General features: G+C 40.6%; 1 protein-coding gene across 1 annotated transcript in view; it reads left to right on the forward strand.

Moving 5' to 3' along the window:
• LOC121871011 (E3 ubiquitin-protein ligase RNF13-like) overlaps positions 1 to 26,037 on the forward strand; it is a gene marked incomplete at its 5' end in the record, with an annotated part of 191,475 nt that overhangs the window by 81,502 nt on the left and 83,936 nt on the right. The window contains 2 exon segments of the mRNA XM_042373066.1: positions 1,776 to 1,950; positions 7,718 to 7,902. Coding sequence (XP_042229000.1) covers positions 1,776 to 1,950; positions 7,718 to 7,902 — 360 coding nt within the window.

The raw sequence follows: 26,037 nt of genomic DNA on the forward strand, positions 1-26,037 counted from the left end.
TGTTATGAATAAATGTAATCACTGATGCACTGGAAATCAACACAAGCTGCTTAAAAATGTATTGAAAATGTGGGTCAATGTTATTTTCTGGGTCCTTTAAACAAAAAAGAGAGACTGGTGTGGTGACCTTGGAGTGCAATCTATATAATTGCCAGATCTCGCTGACATTGCCAAATGTGTGTCTTGCGTGTTTAGCATTCATGCAGAAACATAAAATTATTTAATTTTAATTTTTGCTTTCGTACGCAAATTTGTGTATGAAAACCCTAAAGTAATCATTTAGACCATATGCTCACACTCAGTGCTATCACAGCTTTCTTGGGCAAGTGTTCCATGAGTTGACAGCTCCTACTGTCACAACATTTTCTGGCGGGTTATTACAACAGTTCACAACTTTGTCTGGTAGGCTGTTCCAAGAGCTCACAACTCTTACTGTCACAACATTGTCTGATAGGTTGTTCCAAGAGTTCACAACTCTTTCTGTCACAACATTGTCTGGTAGGTTGTTCCAAGAGTTCACAACTCTTACTGTCACAACATTGTCTGGTAGGTTGTTCCAAGATTTCACAACTCTTACTGTCACAACATGGTCTGGTTGGTTGTTCCAAGAGTTGACAGCTCTTAATGTCACAACATTCTCTGGTAGGTTATTACAACAGTTCTCAACTCTTCCTCCAAAGAAGTAAGGTCTGACAATTTTCTGCATTTGTGGCTCCTGTGACCTTTAGTGGAAGACCATTGAGTATGACTGTAATATTTAATCTCTTAGAGAAGCATCAAATACTTTGAATCAGAACACCCTGAGTTCTGTTCCTTCACCACTCACCTTGAGTCGTAACAACGTTGGTGCATGGAACAGTTGTTTTGACTCCGAGTAAGTTATAATTTGTTAAAATGTGTTTTGAACTAATGGAATTAGTGTTGAAGTGAGAAAAAGTAATATCCGTAAAAAATTTTTTTTACTTTAACCTCATTGCTATTGGTTGGCTCTCTAGCCTTTAGTGTAAGAAGACCATTGAAAATGTTTTAAAATTTGGTAAATATCTTTAATATGTTTTATTAAATATGTTTTTTTAAGGTTTATTATGAAATGAAAACAACCAATCAGCTGATGAAAGCCTAGCACTGGCCAGCAGCATCTATGCCGATCACATACAATTGACGATACCCCAAGGTCTATTGCTCCATCGGTCACCATGAGTCTGAACAACTACAGTCCAAGAAGCAGTTGTTCAGACTCTAAGTGAGTTATTGGTATGGTTAAATCTGTTTTGAAATGATGGAATTAATGTTGAAATGGGGAAAAAATAGTGTGTGTGAAGAATTTTTTGGTGTATATTATGGTGCTGTTTAGCATGGAGGTCTGTGGTCACCAACCCTCAGATATGAGGATGACACTCTGATTGATTGATGGTACTGTATTCCCGTGTCCTATTTTTCCTTTTTAAAGAACTATACATATAATAAAATAAAAGTAGTTCCTTTTACTGCATGATGTCGAGAACGAGATATGAGGCTTATGAGACAATGGACATTTTCAGGTTATTATAGAAGTAACTCATTTTGACATATTATACTGTATTGTGTAATTGTAATTATTTTTTGTTACATTTTTTAGTGATATGGGAAAAATGTGGCTAGCTTTTTATTTTTTTTTTTTTTACCAAGACTGGATTTCATTGAAATCATAAGTACATGAGTGTCTGCCATGTCAAATTTGTAATGTCATTCACCTTATTATTATATTATTTATTGATGGGAGTCCCTTTCTTCAGATCGTAAAGTGTGTGCGTGATTACCGCCGTTCTCGCCGTCATCGACTGTCATCTAGGGCACTGAAGAAACTGCCAGTTCATAAATTCAAGAAAGGTGACCCTTATGAATGTTGTGCCATTTGTCTAGAGGACTACGCAGATAATGATAAGCTGCGTATACTGCCTTGTGAACATGGTAAGACCACTATTGACTGTCTTTGATAATTAATACTCATTGTGTTGCCAAGACTTGGATATACTTACTTTGAGAATATGTTTAAACATGTTCTGTGTAGTTGATAAAGAAAAGTTTCATATTCGACGGTACATATAAGAAAGAGAAGTACAACCGCTGTTTTACTTATGAATGATTAACCTTCCTGAGGCTTTTTCATCAGTCCATATGTTCTGAAGCCCAACTTTACTCCTGTAGATACCAAACATACAGGTATCCCTCGAAGAGAGAGCACTGCAGAGTCAATAATCGGCCTGTAGGTCTTGATATAGGGTCTCTGCACTTAGCTGGTAGTGGCAGCTGGTGACCAGAACACTAATGGGTGTGTGCTACACCTGATAGGAGGCATTGGTTGAGGTGGTTGGTACTGGTTCACCAAGTCAGTTAAAATAAGGTCAAGGGTATTTTGATCATGTGTGGGGAAGTTCAGAACTTGTAATAGTAGCATCTGGTCCTGGATATCAGTGGTGTCAAATTTGTTATACAGTAATCCCCGTTTGGTACTAGCTTGGTACATGGGTACCTAACTCTGAGGTAGTCTGAGGTGGTAATGAGGTGATTGATAAGAGTGTCTGATGGGTTTGTGAGGTGGATGGTATGCCACACAATATATGATGGAAGCAGTGTGCCACGGGTGGGCACGTGGCACAACTCGTACCCATAATGCCTCCGCATTAGCTGGGACTAAAACATCCAGGCTTGACAGGCGTAGTTCATCTTGACAGAGGAGGGCAACACCCTTTCTGCTGCGTCCATGTGAACGAAGGTGATGAAAGCGTTGATATCCCTCATGTGGCACGTTTCAGGAACAATATGCCAAGCTTCGCATATGGCAACGACGTTGGCAGCGACTGATCGCACTGTGATTCGTTTGACAGGCATGTGCTTGACATGACCAACATGTGGCACTCAGCTTCTTTGGCAATGAAATGGAAAATGTAATTCCTTTCAGATTGTCTCAGTTTCTTCAAAAATTAGGACTGATACAAATAAATCTATTCTGTCGATATTTTAATGAAAGGAAGGACTTACCCCTGCAAGGTTATTTTTACCCAGCCTTATATTGATTTTACAATTTCTAGTGATTCTCAAAGTGCTCGCCAGGCCTTGGCTAGTGTCTAATCACCACATCTCTTAGTTATAGATATTTTACAATGGCTTTTTTTCATCCAACATCGGGGCTGGAAAGTCAGTGTTTGCTGGGTTCTGGCCATTGTGGAGGAGAAAGTGAATGAGCGTGCTGATGCTGTGGCGAAAGCAGCTGCTTCTCGTCTTGTGGCATGTCATTCCCCTCTACCTGCCATCCACCCGAGTTCGAAATGCAGGTGGGATGCTGTCGGAGCAAACAAGCTCCGCGACATCCACCGTACATTGGATGCCTGGGGATGTCAGGGAATGTCATGCCGCCAGGAGACTGCTTTAGACCACCTCCGCATTGGCCACACACGGCTGAATCATGGTTTTTTAAAGGAGAGGGAGCTTAGTTTCCATTGTGATGACTGCCTATTTCTAGTGACTGTTAGACACCTCCTGGTGGAGTGCCCCAGTCTCAGAGATCTTCATCGTAAGCCCCTCTCGCAATGCCGGGAAGGAAACGGATCTTCTGTCTCTTTTTGGTGCTCGAGGGAGGAGTAAATAGCATGGGAAGGGACGTCCTCTCCTTCTTGGAGGAAGTCGGCCTTCAACACAAGCTTTGAGTTTTATCTATTAATGTTTAAATGGTTTTTATTTTATTTATTATTTATGTTTTTACCTTATATTATTTGTCTTTAGTCTTTTAAGCTTTAATTTTAATTCGGTGACATGTGACCTAAGCTGTTTTGTCGCCATGGATTTAATTACAGTGGTACCTCGGTTAACGAGCACAATTCGTTCCAGAAGGTTGCTCGTTAACCGAAAAATCCGTTAACCGAAACCATTGTTTCAATGGGTTTTTGGGTATTTGGTTCCAGCTCACCGAAAATTGCCTAAAGTCAACAAAAAAGGTAGTAAAGTACACTTACTTTGAGGTGTGTATGTAGAAGGCTCCTGGATGATGATGCTGATGATGGGAATTAGAATCGGGGTGGAGGAGAAGGGAGAAGAGAAGGCATTGGGGTGGAAGAGAAGTCCCCCCATGGTGCCATTTCACCCATAAAATTTTAGTTCACTTGGTGTAATTCAAGATTATTTTCTTTAAATCAACACTGCACTGCATTATATATTGTCAATATGTAAAATAAATTTCAAAATGACCAATAATTTGCTTGGAAACACTGGAAAAAAGCGTTTATGTTGAAGAGAGTCTGAAGCAAGATGTTACCTCCACTGAAAAGACACAGAGACTGACGCCTGTATGGTGTGTTGACAGGCTGTTTGGCGCACAAAAATCTAGCTTCCTATACTTCAATTATGTTCAATAATTGTTAAAATGACTAAAAAGTTTAATATAAAACTCTTAAAATTATTGAATACAGGCATCCCCCGCGTTACGGAAGCCCGGGTTACGGAATTTCGCTCTTACGGAGTTTGTAAATTATGACCAATATTTTCGCGTTACGGCCCGTAAATCCGCCCTTACGGATATTTGGGTAAATTTTAACAAACACAAGGCCTCACACATGCCATTCAGACTGACAGACTTGACAAATTTTACCAACCATAAAGACAGTTGAAGTTTTAAACATCACTCACAATGGATCTTGAATATTCCAACTGTAATCAGACATACCTAAGTTGCCTCAACAATTGCAACCCCAGTTGCAATATCAAATTCTGTGTCACCACTAAAAAATAAAACAGTAGTCCCTGGTGCTTTCTTAAGATTAAGAGAAAACGGACGACTCAGGCGGCCTTGAAGTGAGAGAAAACGGACTCCTATGACGGGGCACTCAAATAATCAAACACATAGCTGTATAATGCAATATTATGCAATATTAACCCCTAAATTGGTGTTTTAAGAAGGTATATCATAAATTACTTAACCCTTTGGATGCGACATGCGGGTAAACCCGCCCAAAATATTATATTAATTAAATGCGACAAGCGGGGATATCCCACGGCCTTGAAAAAACTTCCCCAAATGAGACGACATGCGGACATATTATGTATTGAGGTATAGGAGTATTTCCTGAATGCAATATAGCTTATTTTTGTACTATTTTGTTTGATATTATCTGAATATGTAATACATATCTAAATTTGCTGTTTAGTAACCAAATTGATTAAATTTATTTGCCATATACCAGACATTGATTTATACCAATTTCCTGCATTTTTGGGTATAAATGTCATTTTTTCTCTAAAATTTGCACACATATGTGAATTTTTGTTCCAGATTTGGAAAATATACTAAAAGTTCTCTAGGAAAAACATATAGAAAATGTGATTATATGAAATTCATTTTTGGCAGGATAATTGACACTTTTCAGGAACCGGCGCGAAATTTAATTACGCACCTAAAGGGTTAATGTACTGTATTGTATGTGTTTACAAATGTTTATTTTCATTAATAAAAGTGCTTGAATTACTTTTTTGGGGCCGAAAAAATTCCTTAGGAATGCATCTCCAGTTTTATAATGGAAGTCAATGGGAAAATAGGTTTCGTGCTACGGAATTTCGCGATACGGTCAATTTTCCGGGAATGGAATCCTTTCGTAACCCGGGGATGCCTGTAGTACAAACTTCTTGATATTTACTAAAATAGTTAAGTAAGGAATTTAAGCCCTACAACCGATTACTGTATTGGCGAAATAATACTACAGCTGGTGGACCGCCAAATGCAAGCGAAAACATCTGGAGGGGCGCTCAAAAGAAATTCGTGAATCGAGGGACTGCTTGTTAACCGAAGTTAAGAATCTTATGGAAGGTAATTCGGTAAACAAAATTTCGTTAACCGAGGCTCTCGTTAACCAAGGGATCACTGTAATATAATCAATAAATCAATCAATCTTTCTATAAGGACACCCATTTGCAAGTTAAACACTGAATTTTATTGTGTTTTAGAAATATCCAATTTAAAAGGTATTTATTGCCAAGTGAAAATTTTTGTCACCAATGCAGTGCCGAAATCATCAGTTGGATGATAAATCATCAAGTCTTACATCCCTCCCATGCAGACACACTGGCTCAGCAGTAGGCTCAAGGTAAAAATCTACCTCAGGCTCCATTATGTTCTCAAATGTTTTATGTTATGATTCTTTCTTCTATACAGTAATACCCCGCTTAACGCGGTTTCGCTTAGCGCGATTTCACGTATATGCTGTGCCTCCCCAGAACCGAACTTTCACTTAACGCGGGTTTTTTCCACGTATACGCGCAGAGTGTCTGGCTTGAGACGCTATTTTTAGATTCGTCCCACCCGCCACCCCCTGCCTGCCTGCCTGTTTTAGCTCATAAAATTCATACAAATTACCCGGCCAGAATATAATTTACATTGCTGGAATTCTTACAATATGATGATCATTTTGAATATAAACATCATAGATTTTGCATTAGACATACAAATTTTAGATATAATGTTTACTCTGAGTAAATATGTTATTTTTTGTGCAAAATATATGACATTTGTATTCAAAATATTCCTGGTCTTACAAGGAATCCAGCAATGTCAATTATATTATCCTAACTTTAGTTTGAGGTATTATTTATTACTAAAAAGGTAAATATTCTGGTTTTCCCACACATCTGGTAGGGAGGGACCGACCGACCATCTGTTATGGTGTGAAGAATATTTTTTTTTTTTATTAACTGAAGATATTTGTTTTAGCTCATAAAATTCATACAAATTACCTGGTCAGAATATAATTTACATTGCTGGAATTCTTACAATTTGATGATCATTTTGAATATAAACATCATAGATTTTGCATTAGACATACAAATTTTAGATATGTTTACTCTGAGTAAATATGTTATCTTTTGTGCAAAATATATGACATTTATATTCAAAATATTCCTGGTCTTACAAGGAATCCAGCAATGTCAATTATATTATCCTAACTTTAGTTTGAGGTATTATTTATTAAAATTTAGTGGTTTTCCCCCCAAAATTTCTCAGAGAGGGAAGAGCCAGGGAGTGTAGTGTGAGAAAAGGGGGAGGGAGTTGAGTCCATTATTTGAATGGACATTAACTTGGCGACTGTATTTCTCTATTTCTCTTAAGTATTAATTGTGTGCATGTACCATCATAAAATTAAGATGTTATTTTTACTAGAACATAGGTATTGTGTCCGAAAAAGTAGAGTTTGGGGGTCCGGCCAGTCTTTATTGGAATTATTCCCATATGTTCTGTTGTTCACTTAACGCGGTTTTCACTTAACACGGTACCCTGTGGGTTCAATTGACCGCGTTAAGTGGGGTACTACTGTACTTTATTTTAAAAGGTTTTAACAATAAAAAATATAAATAAAAAATATGGTATACTAGTAGGTTTATTTATAAACAGTGGAAATTTATTATTGCCTATACAGGGTAATTCATTTTGGTACTTGGGTAAGTTGGTGGCTGGAAGTGAGCCTCAATGTCAGTGGGCCCAGGGCAACTGCCCCTTTTACCCCTTGGATAAGAAGGCCCTGTATGTTGGGATAGTTCTTTATTTCGGGCTAATTCGTCTGACCCAGAGCCCAACGATATAAAATGAGCTATTGTTCAGTGTACTGATATTTGCATAGTTTACTTAGAACATATTAGTTAATTCTTTTCCTCTCTAGTTGCAGATATGTTATCCTATACCTCTTTCTTTTTACAGCTTACCACACAAAGTGCATTGACCCGTGGTTGACAAAAAATCGACGAGTGTGTCCTGTTTGTAAGCGAAAAGTATTTACGGGGGACGAGAGACCCTCCGATCTGGAAACAGATTCGGAGGATGAAAGTAGCCCCCTCATCAACTCTGATGGTGGTACACAGGGAGGCACCTTCCAGAATCAGAGGGTAAGCTACGACTTGGACATTGTTTTGTTTAAAAAATTTATTGTAAAGAGATATTTTTGTATTACTGGAAATCTGCGAAACAGAAGTTGTTTTGAATTGCCTTTTTATACTCAATAGAAAGCATGGTATAAGTTTAATGAATACATTGATGTGTGTTTCTCTGATTTCTACCATAATCTAATAAAGAAAACCACATCTAGAAGAGGCTCTGCCTTGACAGTACAGTATTGATAAACCGAATCAAAAAGGCTTATATAGTTGGATCAGTAGGGTAGTTCTTGTAAATTTAGATATCTTAGTTATTATTAAGTACTTTCTTGTAAATTTAGATATCATAGTTATTATTAAATACTTTATCTTTTCTTGTCCTTTGAGTATTTTTGTCAGGCTCAGAAATACAGTATTGATCAAATGTTCTACTTTACTCAACTGTATTGCTTCTCCTTTTTGTATACGTACAATACATTCTTTACAGTATTATCCAGCAAGGTTGGGGCTCAGGATACAAAAACATATATACAGCAACTCCCCGACTTACAACCTACTCGACGTACAACCACCCGCTCTTACGACCTGCCTCAGTCCGTAACGACCACCCGCACTTACGACCTGCCTCAGTCCATAACGACCACCCGCACTTATGACCTGCCTCAGTCCGTAACGACCACCCGCACATACGACCGCAAAAGTCGGCACCAAAGAATTTTTCAAATGACTCGCGCATTTTCTGTACCGAAACATTTCCGTCCCTTACGAGAGCGTCGCATGGCTTGGGTCGCCTCGTGGCTACAGCACCCACACCGTAGAGCGCTTAGTTGGTGTTTGGTTGTCGTTGTATCTGCAACTGATCGCGCTGTGTACTGACAGTATTTTCGTATTTAATGGACTTTACAATGACAGGAAATTGTACAAGTGAGAGTGCTGGTAGTGCTCAGAAGAAAAGGAGACAGTCAATTACTTTTGAGATGAAAATGAAGATAATAAAGCAGCATGAAAATGGAAAAACTGTAGCAACAATTTCACGCGACCGAGGCTTCTCGCACTCGACCATATCTACTATTTTGAAGGACAAGAAACGTATTCATGAGGTAGTGAAAGGATCAGCACCTATACAGTAAAGGGAACTATAATAATGAAGAAAAGACAAGGTCCCATTCATGAGATGGAAAAGTTACTTGTGATATGGATGGAAGACCAGATACAAAACTGTGTACCCTTAAGCCTTCTAACCCTACAGGCTAAGGCAAGAAGCCTTTTCGAAAGCCTGAAGGAGTAGGCAGGAGATGAGTGCGAGCAAACCTTCACAGCAAGTCATGGGTGCTTCAACAGATTTAAGAACCGCTACAGTTTACATAATGTTAAGGTGAGTGGAGAGGCAGCTAGTGCTGATGTTGGTGCTGCCGAAGCTTTTAAGGAGGAGCTAGATCATGTCATAGTGGAAGGAAATTATTTGCCTGAGCAAATATTCAATGTGGATGAAACTGAATTATTATGGAAGCACATGCCTGAACGGACATACATCCACAAAGAGGCGAAAACAATGCCGGGATTCAAGGCTTTCAAGGACCGAAATACACTTCTGTTGAGGGGGAATGTAGCTGGTTTCAAGATAAAGCCCTTCTTGATCTATCATTCAGAGAACCCCAGGGCTTTTAAACATGTCAGCAAGCACACACTGCCAGTGTTTTATCTAAGTAACAAGAAAGCCTGGATGACCCTAGTACTGTTTGAGGATTGGTTCATGACTTGTTTCATTCCTCGAGCCAAGGAGTATTGTCTGCAACAAGGGATTGCATTCGAGATTTTGCTTATTTTGGATAATGCTCCGAGACACCCACCACACCTGGACGACATGCACCCTGATGTTAAGGTAGTCTACATTCCACCTAACACTACCTCTGTCATCCAATCCATGGATCAAGGTGCTATTGCAGCTTTTAAAGCTGCTACTGAAGGTGAGAAAATGCTCAGAGAGTTTTGGAAGGACTACAACATTTTGACATGTATAAAGAACATTATTGCAGCATGAGATGAGGTTACAGAACAGTGCATGAATGGAATATGGAAGAAAGTCCTGAAAAGATATGTGAACAGTTTCAGAGGATTTAATGAAGATGAAGTAATTTCTGAGATTAGTCACAAGATAGTGGAGTTGGGTAAACAGCTTGAGTTAGAAATTGATTGTGAAGATGTTGAACAGATGGTTGAAAGTGTAGCAGAAGAGCTAAGTAATGAGGATCTTATCGAACTGGAAGCACAGAAAAATGCAGAGGAAGAAGCGAGTCTAAATGTAGAAGAAGAACCTGCACCCCCCCAAAAATTTTTCAGTGAAGCAAATGGCAGAGGTATTGCTACAATTAATAAAGGGATGCAAATGTTTGACGGAATGGATCAATATGTTGAGCGTTTTGCCAAAGTTGACAGAATGGTCCAAGATGCACTTGCTTGCTACAGGGAGATTTATAATGAAAAGAAAAAGCAAACTGTGCAGTCTAAATTGGACATCTATTTTAAGAAGTCCCCCATTGCTGTCTCCTCACACCCCACCAGTGCTGCCTCTTCACTCCCTAAAGATGATCCAATACCTTCAACCAGCAAGTTTCCCCTGTACATAAACCTGTCTGAAGAAAGAGACATTGATGACCCACCCAGCCCTGTCTCCTCCTCTGCTTCATCCAATTAATATACAGTAGTCTCCAGGTATACCTGTAAATAAAAAATTATGGGGGCCCTGTGTGCATTCAGCTGACTACATTAAAGGTAAGTGCACAGTAACACTGCATCCATTCTTCATTATTGATTACTTTTACTGTACTGTATTTCATTTTAGAGTTTATATGTATTATTTTTTGCATTTCCGACTTATTACCTGGATTTGGGTCCCTAACTCCGTCGTAACTCGGGGAGGAGCTGTATATTTTTTTCAAGCACAAAGGAATCCTGAACCAGTGGTCTTTTATTATATGCCTACAATAATATAAACAAAGAGCACAACTACCAAACCAATTGTAATAGTAACGGCACAATCCTAACATAATATATCTTCTTAATATTACTGTAATAAAATCTTATTCAATTCTTCTAGATGCTATCCACATGTTTGAGGGTTGGTGACTGTTTTACTTTAAAGGTTCAAGTACTGTTTGAATTCAATTTTTGCATTAATTGGGAGTCAGTGCTGTTCATTTAGAAATGGAATAGCAGTAGTTCCTAGTGGAAGTACACGACAGATTGGACCTTCTTTAATAGTAAACCCTTGATAACTCGGCACCAATGGAGCTCTGGCCTTGCCGAATTATCCCAAATTCTGAATTTTTAAGGCCTCCCCCCCCCCCTCTTACAATTATACATCAATTAAACATTATCGGCCCATATACGTGTTCATATAATTACAGTGGTTCCTTGGTTAACGAATGCCTCGGTTAAAAAAATTTTGGTTAACAAATTACCTTCCATAAGAATCTTCACTTCGGTTAACGAATTCCTTACGAATTTTTCCCAACATGTTTTCGTCTGCTTTCGGCTGCTCACCAGCTTTAGTATTAGTCCGCCAATACAGTAATCGGTTTTAGGTTGTACTATTCAATAATTTTCCAAGTCTTATATTAAATTTTTTAGTCATTTTAGCAATTATTTAACATAATTGAAGTACAGGGAACTAGTTTTTAGCACGCCAAACAGCCATTTGACTTGCCCAGAATGGTGTCAGCTTGTGTCCCTGCTCAGTTGAGGAAGCATCTTGCAGTGCAGTGCAGTGTTGATTTAAAGAAAATAATCTTGAATTACACCAAGTGAACTAAAATTTTATGGGTGAAATGACGATATGAAGCATGGGGTGACTTCTCTTCCACCCCAATGCCTTCTCTTCTCCCTTTTCCTCCACCCCCATTCTAATTCCCATCATCATCATCATCAACCAGGAGCCTTCTACATGCACACCTCAAAGTAAGTGTACTTTACTGCATTTATTTTTAGTTTGTATGTAATTTTCGGTGAGCTGGAACCAATTACAGGCATCCCCTGCGTTACAGAAGGGTTCCGTTCCCGGAAAATTGACCGTATCCATTATAAAACTGGAGATGCGTTCCTAAGGAATTTTTTCGGCCCCAAAAAAGTAATTCAAGCACTTTTATTAAAGAAAATAAACATTTATAAACACATACAATACAGTACATTAAATAATTTATGATATACCTTCTTAAAACACCAATTTAGGGGTTAATATTGCATTATACAGCTATGTGTATGTTTATTTGAGTTTCCCATCATAGGAGTCCGTTTTCTCTCACTTCAGCACTCCTGAGTCGTCCGTTTTCTCTTAATCTTGAGAGTGCACCAGAGACTATTATTTTTTAGTAGTGACACAGAATTTGATATTGCAACTGGGGTTGCAATTGTTGAGGCAACTTTGGTATGTCTGATTACAATTGGAATATTCAAGATCCATTGTGAGTGATGTTTACAGCTTCAACTGTCTTTATGGTTGGTAAAACTTGTAATTCTGTCAGTCTGAATGGCATGTGTGAGGCCTTGTGTTTGTACAACGGCTAAATATATAAATATATAATGTTATGGTAATTATCAGAAACACACATAGGCATGACGAGGTTTATTACAAAGTGATGAAAAGGATGCTGTATAGTGGGTAGTCCACAAAACATGTAGCCATGTCTCTTTATTTGAGTGCCCCCTCATAGGAGTCCGTTTTCTCTCACTTCAGGACGCCTGAGTCGTCCGTTTTCTCTTAATCTTAAGAGTGCACCAGAGACTATTATTTTTTAGTAGTGTCACAGAATTTGATATTGCAACTGGGGTTGCAATTGTTGAGGCAACTTAGGTGTGTCTGATTACAGTTGGAATATTCAAGATCCATTGTGAGTGATGTTTAAAGCTTCAACTGTCTTTATGGTTGGTAAAACTTGTCAAGTCTGTCAGTCTGAATGGCATGTGTGAGGCCTTGTGTTTGTTAAAATTTACCCCAATTTCCGTAAGTGCGGATTTACATGCCGTAACGCAAAATTATTGGTCATAATTTACAAATTCCATAAGAGCGAAATTCCATAACCAACACCATTGTTTCAATGGGATTTTGGGTAATTGGTTCCAGCTCACCGAAAATTCCATACAAAGTAAAAATAAATGCAGTAAAGTACACTTACTTTGAGGTGTGTATGTAGAAGGCTCCTTGTTGATGATGATGATGATGGGAATTAGAAGTGGGGGTGGAGGAGAAGGGAGACGAGAAGGAAGTGGGTTGGAAGCGAAATCACCCCATGCTTCATGCGGTCATTTCACCCATAAAATTTTAAGTTCACTAGGTGTAATTGAAGATTATTTTCTTTAAATCAACACTGCACTGCATTATATATTGTCAATATGTAAAATAAATTTCAGAATGACCAACAACTGTACTGTAAAAATGTAAAAATAGTTTATGTTCAAGAGAGTCTCAAGCAAGATGTTACCTCCACTGACCAGAGATACAAACTGACACCTGTTTGGTAAGTTTAGTGGCTGTTTGGCGCACTAAAAACTAGTTTCCTGTACAGTAATACCTTGGTTTACACGGTTCTCGTTTACGCGTTTCCACATTTACGCGGTACCCCGCCAGAACGGAATGCCCACTTTATGCGGTGCATCTACTCATATACGCGGAGAGCGGTTGGCGATCCTGCCACGCCACCATTTTTGGATTCAAACCTCCCGCCATGTTGGGCACGCGGCGCGAGTAGGTTGCGCAGTGGATGTCTTTGTTGCGTTATCGGTGACGTCATATGACGTATCAGACTGTGATTGGGCCACACATCCTTACCTCCCTCCGCCGCTAGCTTTGATTGGTTAAATGTCATATGACGTGCCCACCCGCGGGAGGGCAGACGACGCTTGACCTAGCCGCGTCAGTTACATCCCTCCAGGCCACACCGTGTATACCAGTATCTATTGTTCCGTAAGAATGGCTGCCACCGGACCACCACCACCACAGAAAACCTTGCATTACCTGGACCCAGCCGCCCTAAGCCAAAGAAGATACGACGTTCCCTAAGCTACGATGTGAAGTACAAGATTATTCAAGAGTTGGAGAAAGGAACAAGACAAGTTGGTTTGGCGCGCCAGCATAGCGTGAACGAATCTTCGATCTGGACGATAAAGAAGAATGCAGCCAAGATAAAAGTTCACATGAACATCACAAAGTCTGCAGGTGCTTCAGTGATCAAGTATTGTCAGAACAAGGTGCTTCTCAAGACAGAAAATTTACTTGTGAGCTACTTGATTCGTCAGGCAAGGCGGAACATGGCGGTTGACACGCAGTCAGTTCAGGAGTACGCACGTGAACTGTACGCAGCAGTGGCACGTAAGATGGGAATTACAGAGCCCAAACCCTTCAATGCTTCCTCTGGGTGGCTGGAAAGGTTTAAGAAGAGGAACAAGATCACCAACATTAACATTGATGGTGAAGAAGCGAGTGCTGAGCATATTGCGGCTAGGGATTTTTCTCCATTATTACGTGAGGTTATGGAGGAAGGACAGTACACCGACGACCAGATGTTGAACATGGACGAATCTGGTCTGTTTTGGAAAAAGCTACCTTCCCAGACCTTTGTTGTCCAGTCTGCCAGCAAGTGTCGGGACCGGAAGTTGCAGAAGGAGCGCATCACCGTCCTCTTTACCACCAATGCCTCCGGTTCCTGTAAACTCAACTTATCGGTGATCCACACAGCCCGCAAGCCATACGCCTACAAGAACGTGGACATGACCAAGCTAAATGTCCACTGGCTAACCGGACGTAAGGCGTGGATGTTCTCTGCTCTGACACTCTCCTGGTTTGATGACTGTTTCGTTCCCGACGTGAAGAAATTCTGCTAGCAACAGAATGTTCCATTCAACATTTTGTTGCTCCTTGACAACGCACCAGGACACTCGCCCCTACTGTTGGATCATCACCCCAATGTAAAAGTGGTCTTCCTTCCTCCCAACACTACGTCATTAATCCAGCCCATGGACCAAGAATTAATCTGCAATGTGAAAGCTGCATACTCTGCAAAGAAGTTTAAGCTCCTGAATGACTGTACCAACACCAAGGATGAGTTGCGTAACCTGGGTGACACCGAGAGCGACGAGGACGAGGAACAACAGTTGGCGGATCAAGAAGTTCGCGTCAAACAATTTTGGAAGAAATTTAACGTCAAGAAAGCTGTGGACTTCTTGGTGGAGGCATGGGATCAGCTGTCTGTAGCAACGGTTTGTCACACATGGAGACATGTGTTGCAAGGTATCCCAGGTGGGAGGCAGAGTCAACCTGTGACTGGTGAGGTTCAGTCTGTTGCAGTAGCAGTGGGCCTTGCCAGAGAAGCTGAGCAGAGTGTTACAGCTGCAAGCTTCTCCGAGACCACCAACGAAGTCATCCTGGAGGTGATCAGGGATCCAGAGGTGACTGCCAACAAGATGTTAGAAGACGATCACGTCAGTGAAGAGGCAGGTAGAGCGTCATCCCGAGAAGAACACAAGTTATCGCATGGTAATGTTAGGGGTGCCATCGAGTGTGTAGAGAAACTGAAGCTCCTCCTTTCCGCCGACCCTAACGATAACCGGCATGAAATCTTCACTACCCAGCTGTTGCAGGCTATGGAGCCGTACATCAAGGTGTATCACGACAACATCAACACTATCCGTCAACAAAGCATTCCCGAGTTCTTCGCCTGCAACCCACCACAGCCAGCCCAAGCCAGTGATAGTGACTTTGAGGGATTTGTCAGGGAGGCCCTGACAAATGTGGAGGACAGTGATGATGACTCACCTGAGGGACAGTATTCTGCCCTCTGCCTCGGAACCAGCCGCCATTCCCATACGCCGACCCATCTCTTCTACTAATGTAAGTGTTAAACCTAACCTTGATTTTTCCTAACTTAACCTAACCTTAGGTAAGTGTTAAACCTTGATTTTTTCTAACCTAACCTAATGTGACGTAAGTGTTAAACCTTGATTTTTCTTTTACTTGGTACAGTATATTTTTCTCTTATTGATATTACTCTTCTATATTATATTACTCTTCTATATTATGTGTGTGTGCATACCATCATAAAGTTAAGATGTTATTTCTACTACAACGTATGTATTGTGTAGGCAAAAATTGGAGTTTGGGGGTCGGCCCAGTCTCTATTTCAATTCATCCCATATGTTCTGTTATTCCATTTACACGTTTCTCGTTTTACACGCTACTCCGCGGGTTCAATTGACCGCGTAAAACGGGGTATTACTGTACTTCAATCATGTTAAATAATTGTTAAAATTACTAAAAAAATTAATATAAAACTTGTAAAATTATTGAATAGTACAACCTTCTTGATATTTACTCAAATGGGAACGAATTTAAGCCCTAGAACCGATTACTGCATTGGTGGACTAATATTCCAGCTGGTGAGCAAACGAAAACATGTTGCGAGGTATTCGTAAGGAATTCGTTAACCGAATTGAATATTCTTATGGAAGGTAATTCGTTAACCGAAATTTCGTTAACCGAGGCGTTCGTTGACCGAGGGATCACTGTAACAGTTAAACCTTGCTAAGGCGGACTAATTGGAGGGAAGGGTTGTCTGAGATAAGAGATATTCCACCTTAAAGCAAATTTAAAAAGAAAAACATTTCCATATTAAACAAAAAATTATACAACTTCTCCTATTACCCACACCTCTTTCATTACTTCTAGGACTCGTTGTAAGGCTATTCTTCGAAGGGCCAAATGGAATTTTAAAAAGAGAAAGACCGCTGTTTTGACTAATTCTTCCTCTAGTAAATTCTTCTGGTCCTTAACCAAAAACATCTGTAATAACTTTTACACTCCTTCTTTTCCTCCTCTCTTCTGACCTGATAACTCTCCAGCCAACTCTCCCCTTGACAAGGCCAATCACTTTGGCACCTTATACTCCTCTAATTCCACCTTAGACGATTCCCACTCTATCCCTCCTATCCCTGTTCCCCCTACTGAACCTATGCACTTTCCTATAGTCTCCACTCGCAGGGTTGTTGGTGTGTTATCCAGGGTTGGATGTGAGTAAGGCGCATGGACCGGACGGAATACCCCCTTGTGTTCTGAGGGAGTGTGCTGAAACTCTAGCCCCTGTGCTTGCTTGCCTCTTTCGCCTCTGCCTCAAAACCCAAACTTTTCCTTCTTCTTGGAATCATGCTTTGGTTCAGCCCATCCCAAAGAAGGGTGACCATTCTAATCCCTCTAACTATCGCCCCATTGCCCTAACTTCATCCGTCTCTAAGATTTTCGAAATTATCTTTCTCCGTCACCTTAAACACCATTCTCTTCTGTCGGATCACCAGTATGGCTTTCGCCAGGCGAGATCTATTGGTTATCTGCTCTCTTATTGCACCCATCTTTGGTCATCCTCACTTAGGGATTATGGGGAAACTTTCGTCGTGGCCCTCGACATCTCCAAAGCATTTGACAGGGTATGGACAAGTCTTTGCTTTCTAAACTTCCCTCTTATGGTTTCTCTCCTCCACTTTGTTTTCTAATCTTGAGCTTCCTTGAGAACCGATCCATGGCAGTTGTTGTCGAGGGATCGATCTCTCGCTCTTTCTCTGCCAATAGTGGTGTCCCACAGGATTCTGTTCTTTCACCTACTCTCTTCCTTTTTTTATCAATGATTTACTTCACACTGCAACTAATTCTATCCATTCTTACGCTGATGATTCTACTCTTCACTCTTCTTTATATTTTCCCCTTCCTCCTAACTCTCAAACTAGATCTATTTCTAGAGCTGATATCATTACTTCTATCAATGCGGATCTGTGCGGCATCTCTGAATAGGGAGGTAGAAACTTGGTTAAATTCAATAGTAATAAAACTCAGTATTTACCAATTACACTTTCTAAAATAGATGATCTCCCACCAATTACATTTCAGGATGCTATCATTCTGCCAAATTTTGAAATAGATATGCTAGGCCTTACTATTTCCTCCAATATGCCATGGAAACCACACATCCTTAACATAGCTAAAGCTGCCTTCCGAAAGTTAGGAATGCTGTACAGATGCCATAGCTACTTCACTCCTGAGCAGTTGCTTCAAGTATATAAGGGATTGATTCTTCCGAACTTGGAGTACTGCTATCATATCTGGGGTGGCTCTTCTTCTGTCCAACTGTTAGATAGGGTGGAATCAAAGGCTTTTCGTCTTATTAATTCTCCTCCTTTAGTTGACAATCTTTCTTCCCTTTCTCTTCGCCACAATGTTGCTTCACTCTCTCTCTTTTACAGGTACTTTAACAGGCAATGTTCGGTGGAGTTGGCATCCTGTGTACAGCCGGTAAGGCTGTGGCCTCGTAACACACGTCTTGCCCGCAGTGCCCACCGTTTCTCTGTGGATGTTGGTCACTCTAGAATGACCCGTTATAGTACATCCTTCTTTACTCACACAGCCAAACTGTGGAATGCTCTGCCGTCTTCTGTGTTTCCATACTTAAACAATCTGTTTCACCTTAAAAAAGGTGGTTTTCTGGCATCTTTGTGGTGTAGGTTAATATAACCTTTTTCTTCTCTATTTTGAATTTCTTTCTGTGCTTATTTTTTCACCTCCTAGGCCCCGTTGTGGGTCGTTCGGCTTGTGCCTAGGTGGGCTAATTCCCGTAAAAAAAAATAAAAAAATGCAATTTTTATGAAATAAATACACGTTTTTTAATAAAAAAAAAAAAAAATGTTCACAAAGTACAGTTAACCCTCACTTTACGCAGTTAATGTAACCCGGAGGGTCCTGCGTAAAGTGAGGAACGCGTAAAGTGAATAACATAACATATGGGATTAATTGAAATGGAGTCCGGGCCAATCCCCAAACTCCACTTTCTGACGACACACAACTATGTTGTAGTAAAAATTTTATCTTAACTTTATGATGGTATGAAAAAACAAGTAATATAGAAGAGGTTAGGTTAGGAAAGATAAAGGTTAACATAGGAAAAATAAAGGTTAGGTTAGAAAACTAAAAATTAGGTGTAACACTTACGGTAGTAGAAGAGATGGGTTGGCATACGGGGATGGAGGCTGGTTCCGAGGCAGAGGGCAGATTACTGGCCCTCAGGTGAATCACCATTACTAGGTGAATCACCATCACTGTCACTTACAGTTGTCAGGGCTTCCCTGGGGGTGGTGGTCCGGCGGAAGCCATTTTATGGAACAATGGATGCGCGTTTACACGGAGTGGCCTTGAGGGATGAAACTGCCGCGGCTAGGTCAAGCGTCGTCTTTCCTCCCTCCCTCCCTCCCCCGGGTGGACACGTCATAATACTTTAAGCCAATTACAGCTAGCAGCAGAGGGGGGTAGGGATGCATGGTCAATCACAGGTCTGATACGTCATATGACGTCAGTGATAACGCAACAAAGACACACACTGCGCAACCTTACCGCGCCGCTTGCCCAAGCGGAGGGAGGAGGAGGGAGAGGCAGGCAGGCAGGCGGGCGGGTGGCGGGTGGGGCGAATCTAAAAATAGCGTCGCGCCGGACACACTCCGCGTAATGGGGTTCACGTACCGCGTAATGTGAGCACGTGAGGTTCTGGCAAGGCACCGCGTTAACGTGGAAACGCGGAATGCGGGACCGCGTAAAGTGAGGGTTAACTGTACTGTACATTTGTGCTATTTGGTTGCTGGACAATGAAATTTGTCAATACTGTAGTTGCCCTACTCACGGGAGACGGCTCAGAGCAGCTGAGATCCCTCACTCCTCCTTCCTTTTAACGCATGTAGAACGTTTATTCCCTTATATGTTTTTGGCCTTATAATAATTAAATTCAGTAGAACGTTGATTTAATGCGAGATACATTCCAAGAAAGGTCGCTTTAAACCAAATTCGCGCTAAATCGAAGTGTTGTTTCAATGGAAAAATTTAGTTTGGTACTTGAGAGAAACACAAAATACTAACAAAGACTTTTATTAACTAGAAAATATGAGAAAAATATATGGTGTAATGATATATATGCAGCAAGCACTCCCTGCAGTCGAGTTGAAAGCTGGATGGTACTGATACTGCGTACCACCGTCTGCTGCCTAGGGCCACTGGCCCTCCCCGACTGAGAGTATACACCCAGATGCACCTCAGCCCATCTCCTAGAATAAACAAAACATTGTTTTGTACAGGCTGTAGTATTATGCTAAAACAAACACTCGTAAATCAAAACAGCTAAAATTGTGGGATGCAAAATGGTCTGTTTACTAGCGATCAGCTGATGGGAGAGGCGGGTGGCACTTGTGCCGCGCTCCACCCGCCTCTCGTCCGACTCACTTTCCTCTCAACTTATTTTTTAATTACTTTTTACTATCAAAAATTGATTTTCAATCACCTTTAGTTAGGCAATTCATCCTCTGAAGATGCAGAGCCCAACTCGACCAGCTCATCATCCACATCACTGTCGAGTGGTGTGGCTGTTGACACATCTGACACGCAGGAAGCACTGGATGACGGCCGTGTCTGCCCAGATGTAGACGAGCCAGCTACCTCAGGAGCTGAAGGAATGGAAAACTTTCATTAAATTATTGAATTTCTACCACATAATTATTACATATCGTATACCCAAAATTTAATGTCTATTTTTCCGAGCAAACTCACCTGATGAGGATAATGGACAGGACTGAGGTGATTTTCTAATGGTGCTGGGCCATAATCAGTTGATCTAGCAGCTGAGAGTACGTAGATGCAGCCCGATTCAACGCCTCCACCACTTGCATATTGTGCTCCATATCAGGGTCATGTTGCGGTGCAGACTGGGTGGCAGAAGTGACGTGCTGCATAAACTCCCTCAGCTTAGGAATTGTCAGTTCCTTCCCCACTGTTTGGGGCTTATCTGTCGCTTCCTCTTCTTCCTCGTGTTTTTCGCCATCTCTGCCATCTCCAAGACTTCTTCAAAAGTGAGAGGATCCTTCATGCTAACAAGCAGTTCAGTCACATCCTCTTCTTGGGTTTCTTGAAATCCTGAATCACCTCTCACTTCCTTAACGAGCTTCATAATGTCTTTCACGTCCTTGCCTTCATCAAAGCCCTTTGAAATCATGGACTACCTCAGGCCACAGATTACACCAGACTCCATTTAGTGCAGTTTCTGGCACACTTTTCCACGCAAGCGTGATGTTTGTTTTGGCGTCTTTGATGGTGTGGCTCTTCCAAAATATTGCTGCAGTCATATTGTTGTCCTTGTTCATAGCATCAACCATTTGCCTCATGGTATTCTTGAGATAATATCTCTTGAACAAGGCAATAACACCATGATCTAGTGGCTGAATAAGTGAAGTCACGCTCGGTGGGAAGAAGGTCAAGTTTACGTCATTATTCACACTACACAGGTGTTTGGAGTGGCTAGATGCTAAGGTTCAATTTTTTTTTAACATTTTTGATGAATGGGGTGGCATGGCTGATGTACCACTCATCGAAAATATCAGAAGTCATCCGCGCCGTCTTGTTTGATCGCCAAATTACAGGAAGTTTCGGGATGCGCACATTTTTCAAGGCACGAGGTCTAGCTGAGTGGTGGATGACGAGTGGCTTCAATCGTGGGGTGCCTGATGCATTCGCCATGAGGAGAATCGTCAGTCTGTTCTTGCTGACCTTAAACCCTGGTGCTTTTTCTTCACTCTTCATTAGATATGTTTTCTTGGGCATATCTTTTCCAATACAGTCCTTTTTCATCACAATTCCACACTTGGCAAGAAGAATAACCATTTTCTAACGCTATATCCTTCATGACTTTCTTCATATCCACGGCCGCCTCTGCGTCGGTAGATGCAGCTTCACTTGAAAGCGTCACATTCTGTAGCCCCATCCTTTTGATAAATTTGTACAGCCAGCCTGTACTTGCTGTGAACTTACTGTCTTTGATGGACTTCCCTTCCTTTTCAAGTATCCGAGACTGTATTTCGTAGGCTTGGTTTTGCAGCATGGGGCTAGTGAGAGGAAGTTTTCGGCGCTGCATGTCTTCTACCCATAACTTAAGTGCTTCTTCCATCTCACCATACATAGCACTCTTCAGGTGGAGTTTACCCTTGGCAACATCTGGTGAAGCATAGGCTGCTCTAATTTTCTTCTCGTTGAGCTTTATAGCGCGGACAGAGCTCTCCGACAGTCCAAATTGACATCCCACACTTGAAGCACCATTTCTGTGCTGCAGTGCTTCCAGCACCTTGATTTTCTGCTCCAGTGTAATTGCTTGCCTTGATTTCTTGGCCTGTGGGGTAGTTAATGATGTAGTAGCTGGCCTCTTGGACATAATGGCGATGGTTGATACACGTGGTAGAAGAGATAGTGTCACACAGTATGTCCGTTCACAAGAGCGTCGGCGCGAGAACCGAGGATGTGTTAGGGTGTGGGAGGGTGGCGGGCAGCCGTGTAACGTGTCCAGAGATGCGTCTGGTGGGAAACATTAGGCGCAAAATTTAAAGGTGGCGGGCAGCCTTGTAGCGTGTCCAGAGACGCGTCTGTTGGGAAACATTAGGCGCGAAACTTAAAATATGATGCGCCTTGATTGACTTGCGCAAAATAGGAAAGATTCGCTCTAAATTAAAACATTGTCCTAAATTGTGGGTGTTGCTTTAAATCAATAATCTTAAATCGACGTTCTATTGTATCTTATTTCTTTTGTACATTCTGTGCCTGTAAAATAGTAAAAAAAGAAAGAAAATAAGAGCATGTGTGTCTAACCAAAATTAAGAGTTGAAAAATAACCATAATATAGCTCACAGCTTGGCCTGGAGTGGTAGGGAGAGGGCTGAGGGATACGGCCATAGCGACGAGTCTTGTACAGTGATATCCCCGTTAGCCGGAACAATTGGTGCAGAGCACTTCCGGGGATGAGAGATTTCTGGCTAACCGGACGACTTTCTTAAACCCGGAAAAATCCCCCATCCCCGGAAATATTTCCGGTTACTGGAAAAAACTTTTCGAGTGTCTAAACTATGCATCTTGCACAGACTAACACTAGCCCATATCCTCAGAATGTTTCTGTGTGCTGGGCAGTTTTCCAGGTGTCTAAACTAAAAATCTATATGATATGGTTGTGAATGAAGCTGTGTGTTACAGCAAAGATATATATTTTCCACTCCCTTGGAGCTGTTGGGGATTAGTGGGCCTTTTGTAACTGACCTGACCTGACACAATGTCAGGTGGAGGTAGAGTTGGGTATTAGTGGCCTCATATTACTGACCTTCTGATACAATGTCAGGTCACCCATTGTTGGGTGGGGGATTAGTGGACTCAAGACCTGAAGATGTCGTGAATAAATATGAAAGCTAAAATACAGTATTTTTTATACTTACACTTATCACGTTACAGTCATGCGCAGGTTAAAGTCCGATCGCATATACGTCCATCCCCCCCCCCAAAAAAAAGAAATGACGCCTGCTGGACCACCACTCCACGACCCCTTGACGGAGACACGATGATCCTCCCCATACTGGTCAGATATTATGTGTTAAAGGAATATGCTTCCTTACTTAGGCTTTTCTAAGCATTTGCCTCCAGGTGAAATGTTAACCTACATCTATTGAGGATAAAATCTTTCACCTACAAATTGACAATAACACATTTGCTGTAATCAGACATATCTAGTTGCCTCAACAATTGCAAGTTGCAATTGGGGTTGCAATTTCAAATTCTGTGGCATTACTAAAAATAGTAAAGTTTCTGGTGCACTTTAAGATTAAGAGAGAAAACGGAGGACTCAGGCGTCCTGATGTGAGAGAAAACGGACTCGTATGACGGGGGACCAAATAAAAAAAGCATAGCTACATGTTTTGTGGACTACAGTATTAAGCGTACCCTTTTCATCACTTTGTAATAAACCTAGCCATGCCTGTGTGTGTTTATGATATTTACCATAACATTATATATATATATATTTAGTGGGTATAATTGGTCGTAAAATGGGAAACTTGGGGTTGGGTCTTGGGTGCCTGGAACCAATTAGAATAAATCCCATAGGTTCTGTACTTTCGTTATCGGCGGGGTCCCAATTAGGCGCGATAACCAAGGGATGACTGTGTATACTTGTGACAACTGGCCAGTTGCTTCTGGTGTTATGGTACAGGGGTACCAAGTGACAGCACTAGGATCCCGCTTCCTCTATCAAGGAATAAACAATTAAAATTTAAATTGAAAAAAAACCATTCAAATAAATTACTATCTTACAAGAATCCCTCCAATGTAAGTTATATTCACCCAGGTCGTTTGGGTGGAAAATTATGAGAAGAGCTTAGTCACTCTTAAGTAATGATAAATAAACACGCAGGCAGGCCTTCAGCGCCAACTGTCAAATCTTATCTTAAATAAATAAATAAACAAACAAACGCCAGACATTCTGTCACCTCACCTCCCGCCCCCTCTTCCCACCACCCTCGTGTTCAAGATAAAAGATTGGTGATTTCTTTATATTTATTTTATATAATATCTCAGACTAAAGTTACGATAATACAATTTGCATTGCTGAAATCCTTGCAAGACAGAGATTAATTTGAATATAAATGTCATATATTTTGCTCAAGATATAAAAAATGTAATACATTAGTGAACAATACTGTAGTACATTTTATAATAAGTTTTTCAACTGTATTTTTGGGTAGATTTACATAAATTTCTTAATTTATTTTCACCCATTTACATTCACACACCATACTTAAAGAAACGTAAAAGAAATTAGTGCAAAGCTGGAGTGCACATGTACTAATTTGATAACGGTACTAAAATTGTTATGTCTAGTGCGAATTACAACATGTTTATATTCAAATAAATCAGTATCTTACAAGAATCCCAGCTATGTTAAATATATTTTCCTAGGTCATATCAATGGCATTTCAAAATGAGAGAAGCTTAGTAGGACTTAAATAAACACACAGAGACCTTCGCCTCAAACTTATCACCTCAACCCCCCTCCAACCCCTCACTGGGTGGCGGAGCCGTCAGCACTTCGGCCAGGCTTTTAGGCTTACAGTTTTTATCTTATATAATATCTCAGACTAAAGCTAGGAGATTATAATTTGCATTGCTGGAATCCTTGCAAGACAGCCAATAATTTGAATATGAACATCATATATTTTGCTCAAGAGATAAAAATTTTTGTACACTAGTGTACAGTACTGAACTACATTTTATAAAAAAGTTTTTCAACTGTATTTTTGGGTAGATTTACATTGATTTCTTAGTGCAAAGCTGGAGTGCACATGTACTAATTTGATTATGGTACTAAAATTGTTTTGTCTAGTGCAAATTATAGTATTTTTATATTCAAATTAATCAGTATGTTACAAGAATCCCAGCTATGTTAATTATATTCACCCAGGTCATTTCACTGGCTTTTTATAAGAGAGAAGCTTAGTCACCTAAGAACTGATAAATATACACACGTCAGACCTGGGCCTGTGCCAACTGTCAAACGTACTATCTCCCCACGCCCCCTCGCACCCTCTCTCTCCCCCATCTGCTGGCGTTGCTGGAATCCTTGTAAAACAGTGATTAATTTTAATATAAACATCATGTATTTTGCACAAGAGATAAAAATTAATCACCTGTATCACATTACAGTAGTGATTTAAGAGTAAAAGTGTATATGTACGTATATAGTATTCCACATACACGTAAGTATAAATAAAAAGTTTATGTGATGATCGGACAACGTCCATTTCGGTTAACGTCACGTTTCCAAGAATGTATCTAGGACGTTAACCGGCGCATGACTGTATATCCCTTTGACATAGCGTTACATAAGATTTTAAATTGTGGATTGAGAAAGCAGAAAGGTGTGAGTGATTAGAAAGATGGAGTGGTAAGGAGTGGTAACATGTACCAGTGTTGCTAAGCGCTAAGCTTCTGAACAGCTGATCTTTTAATTCACCTCCACATAGTTAACCATGCATAAATTTATGTCATACAATATAGGGGTGTGTGGGTGGTGTTAGGGTGTCTGGGTGTGATGTTGTGGTATTAATTAATAAGTAATATTGTGTTGTCAATGACAGTCGTTTGATGAATAGTAGCGTACTACAATTGTCACTACTATTCATCAAACTACTGTACTGTCATTAACAATACAACTTGTTTATTAAATATTCATTAATTAATACCCCAACACCACATCATACACACACACAACATCT

Source organism: Homarus americanus, unplaced genomic scaffold (genome assembly GCF_018991925.1).
Source record: "Homarus americanus isolate GMGI-L3 unplaced genomic scaffold, GMGI_Hamer_2.0 scaffold52512, whole genome shotgun sequence".
NCBI lineage: Eukaryota > Metazoa > Arthropoda > Malacostraca > Decapoda > Nephropidae > Homarus > Homarus americanus.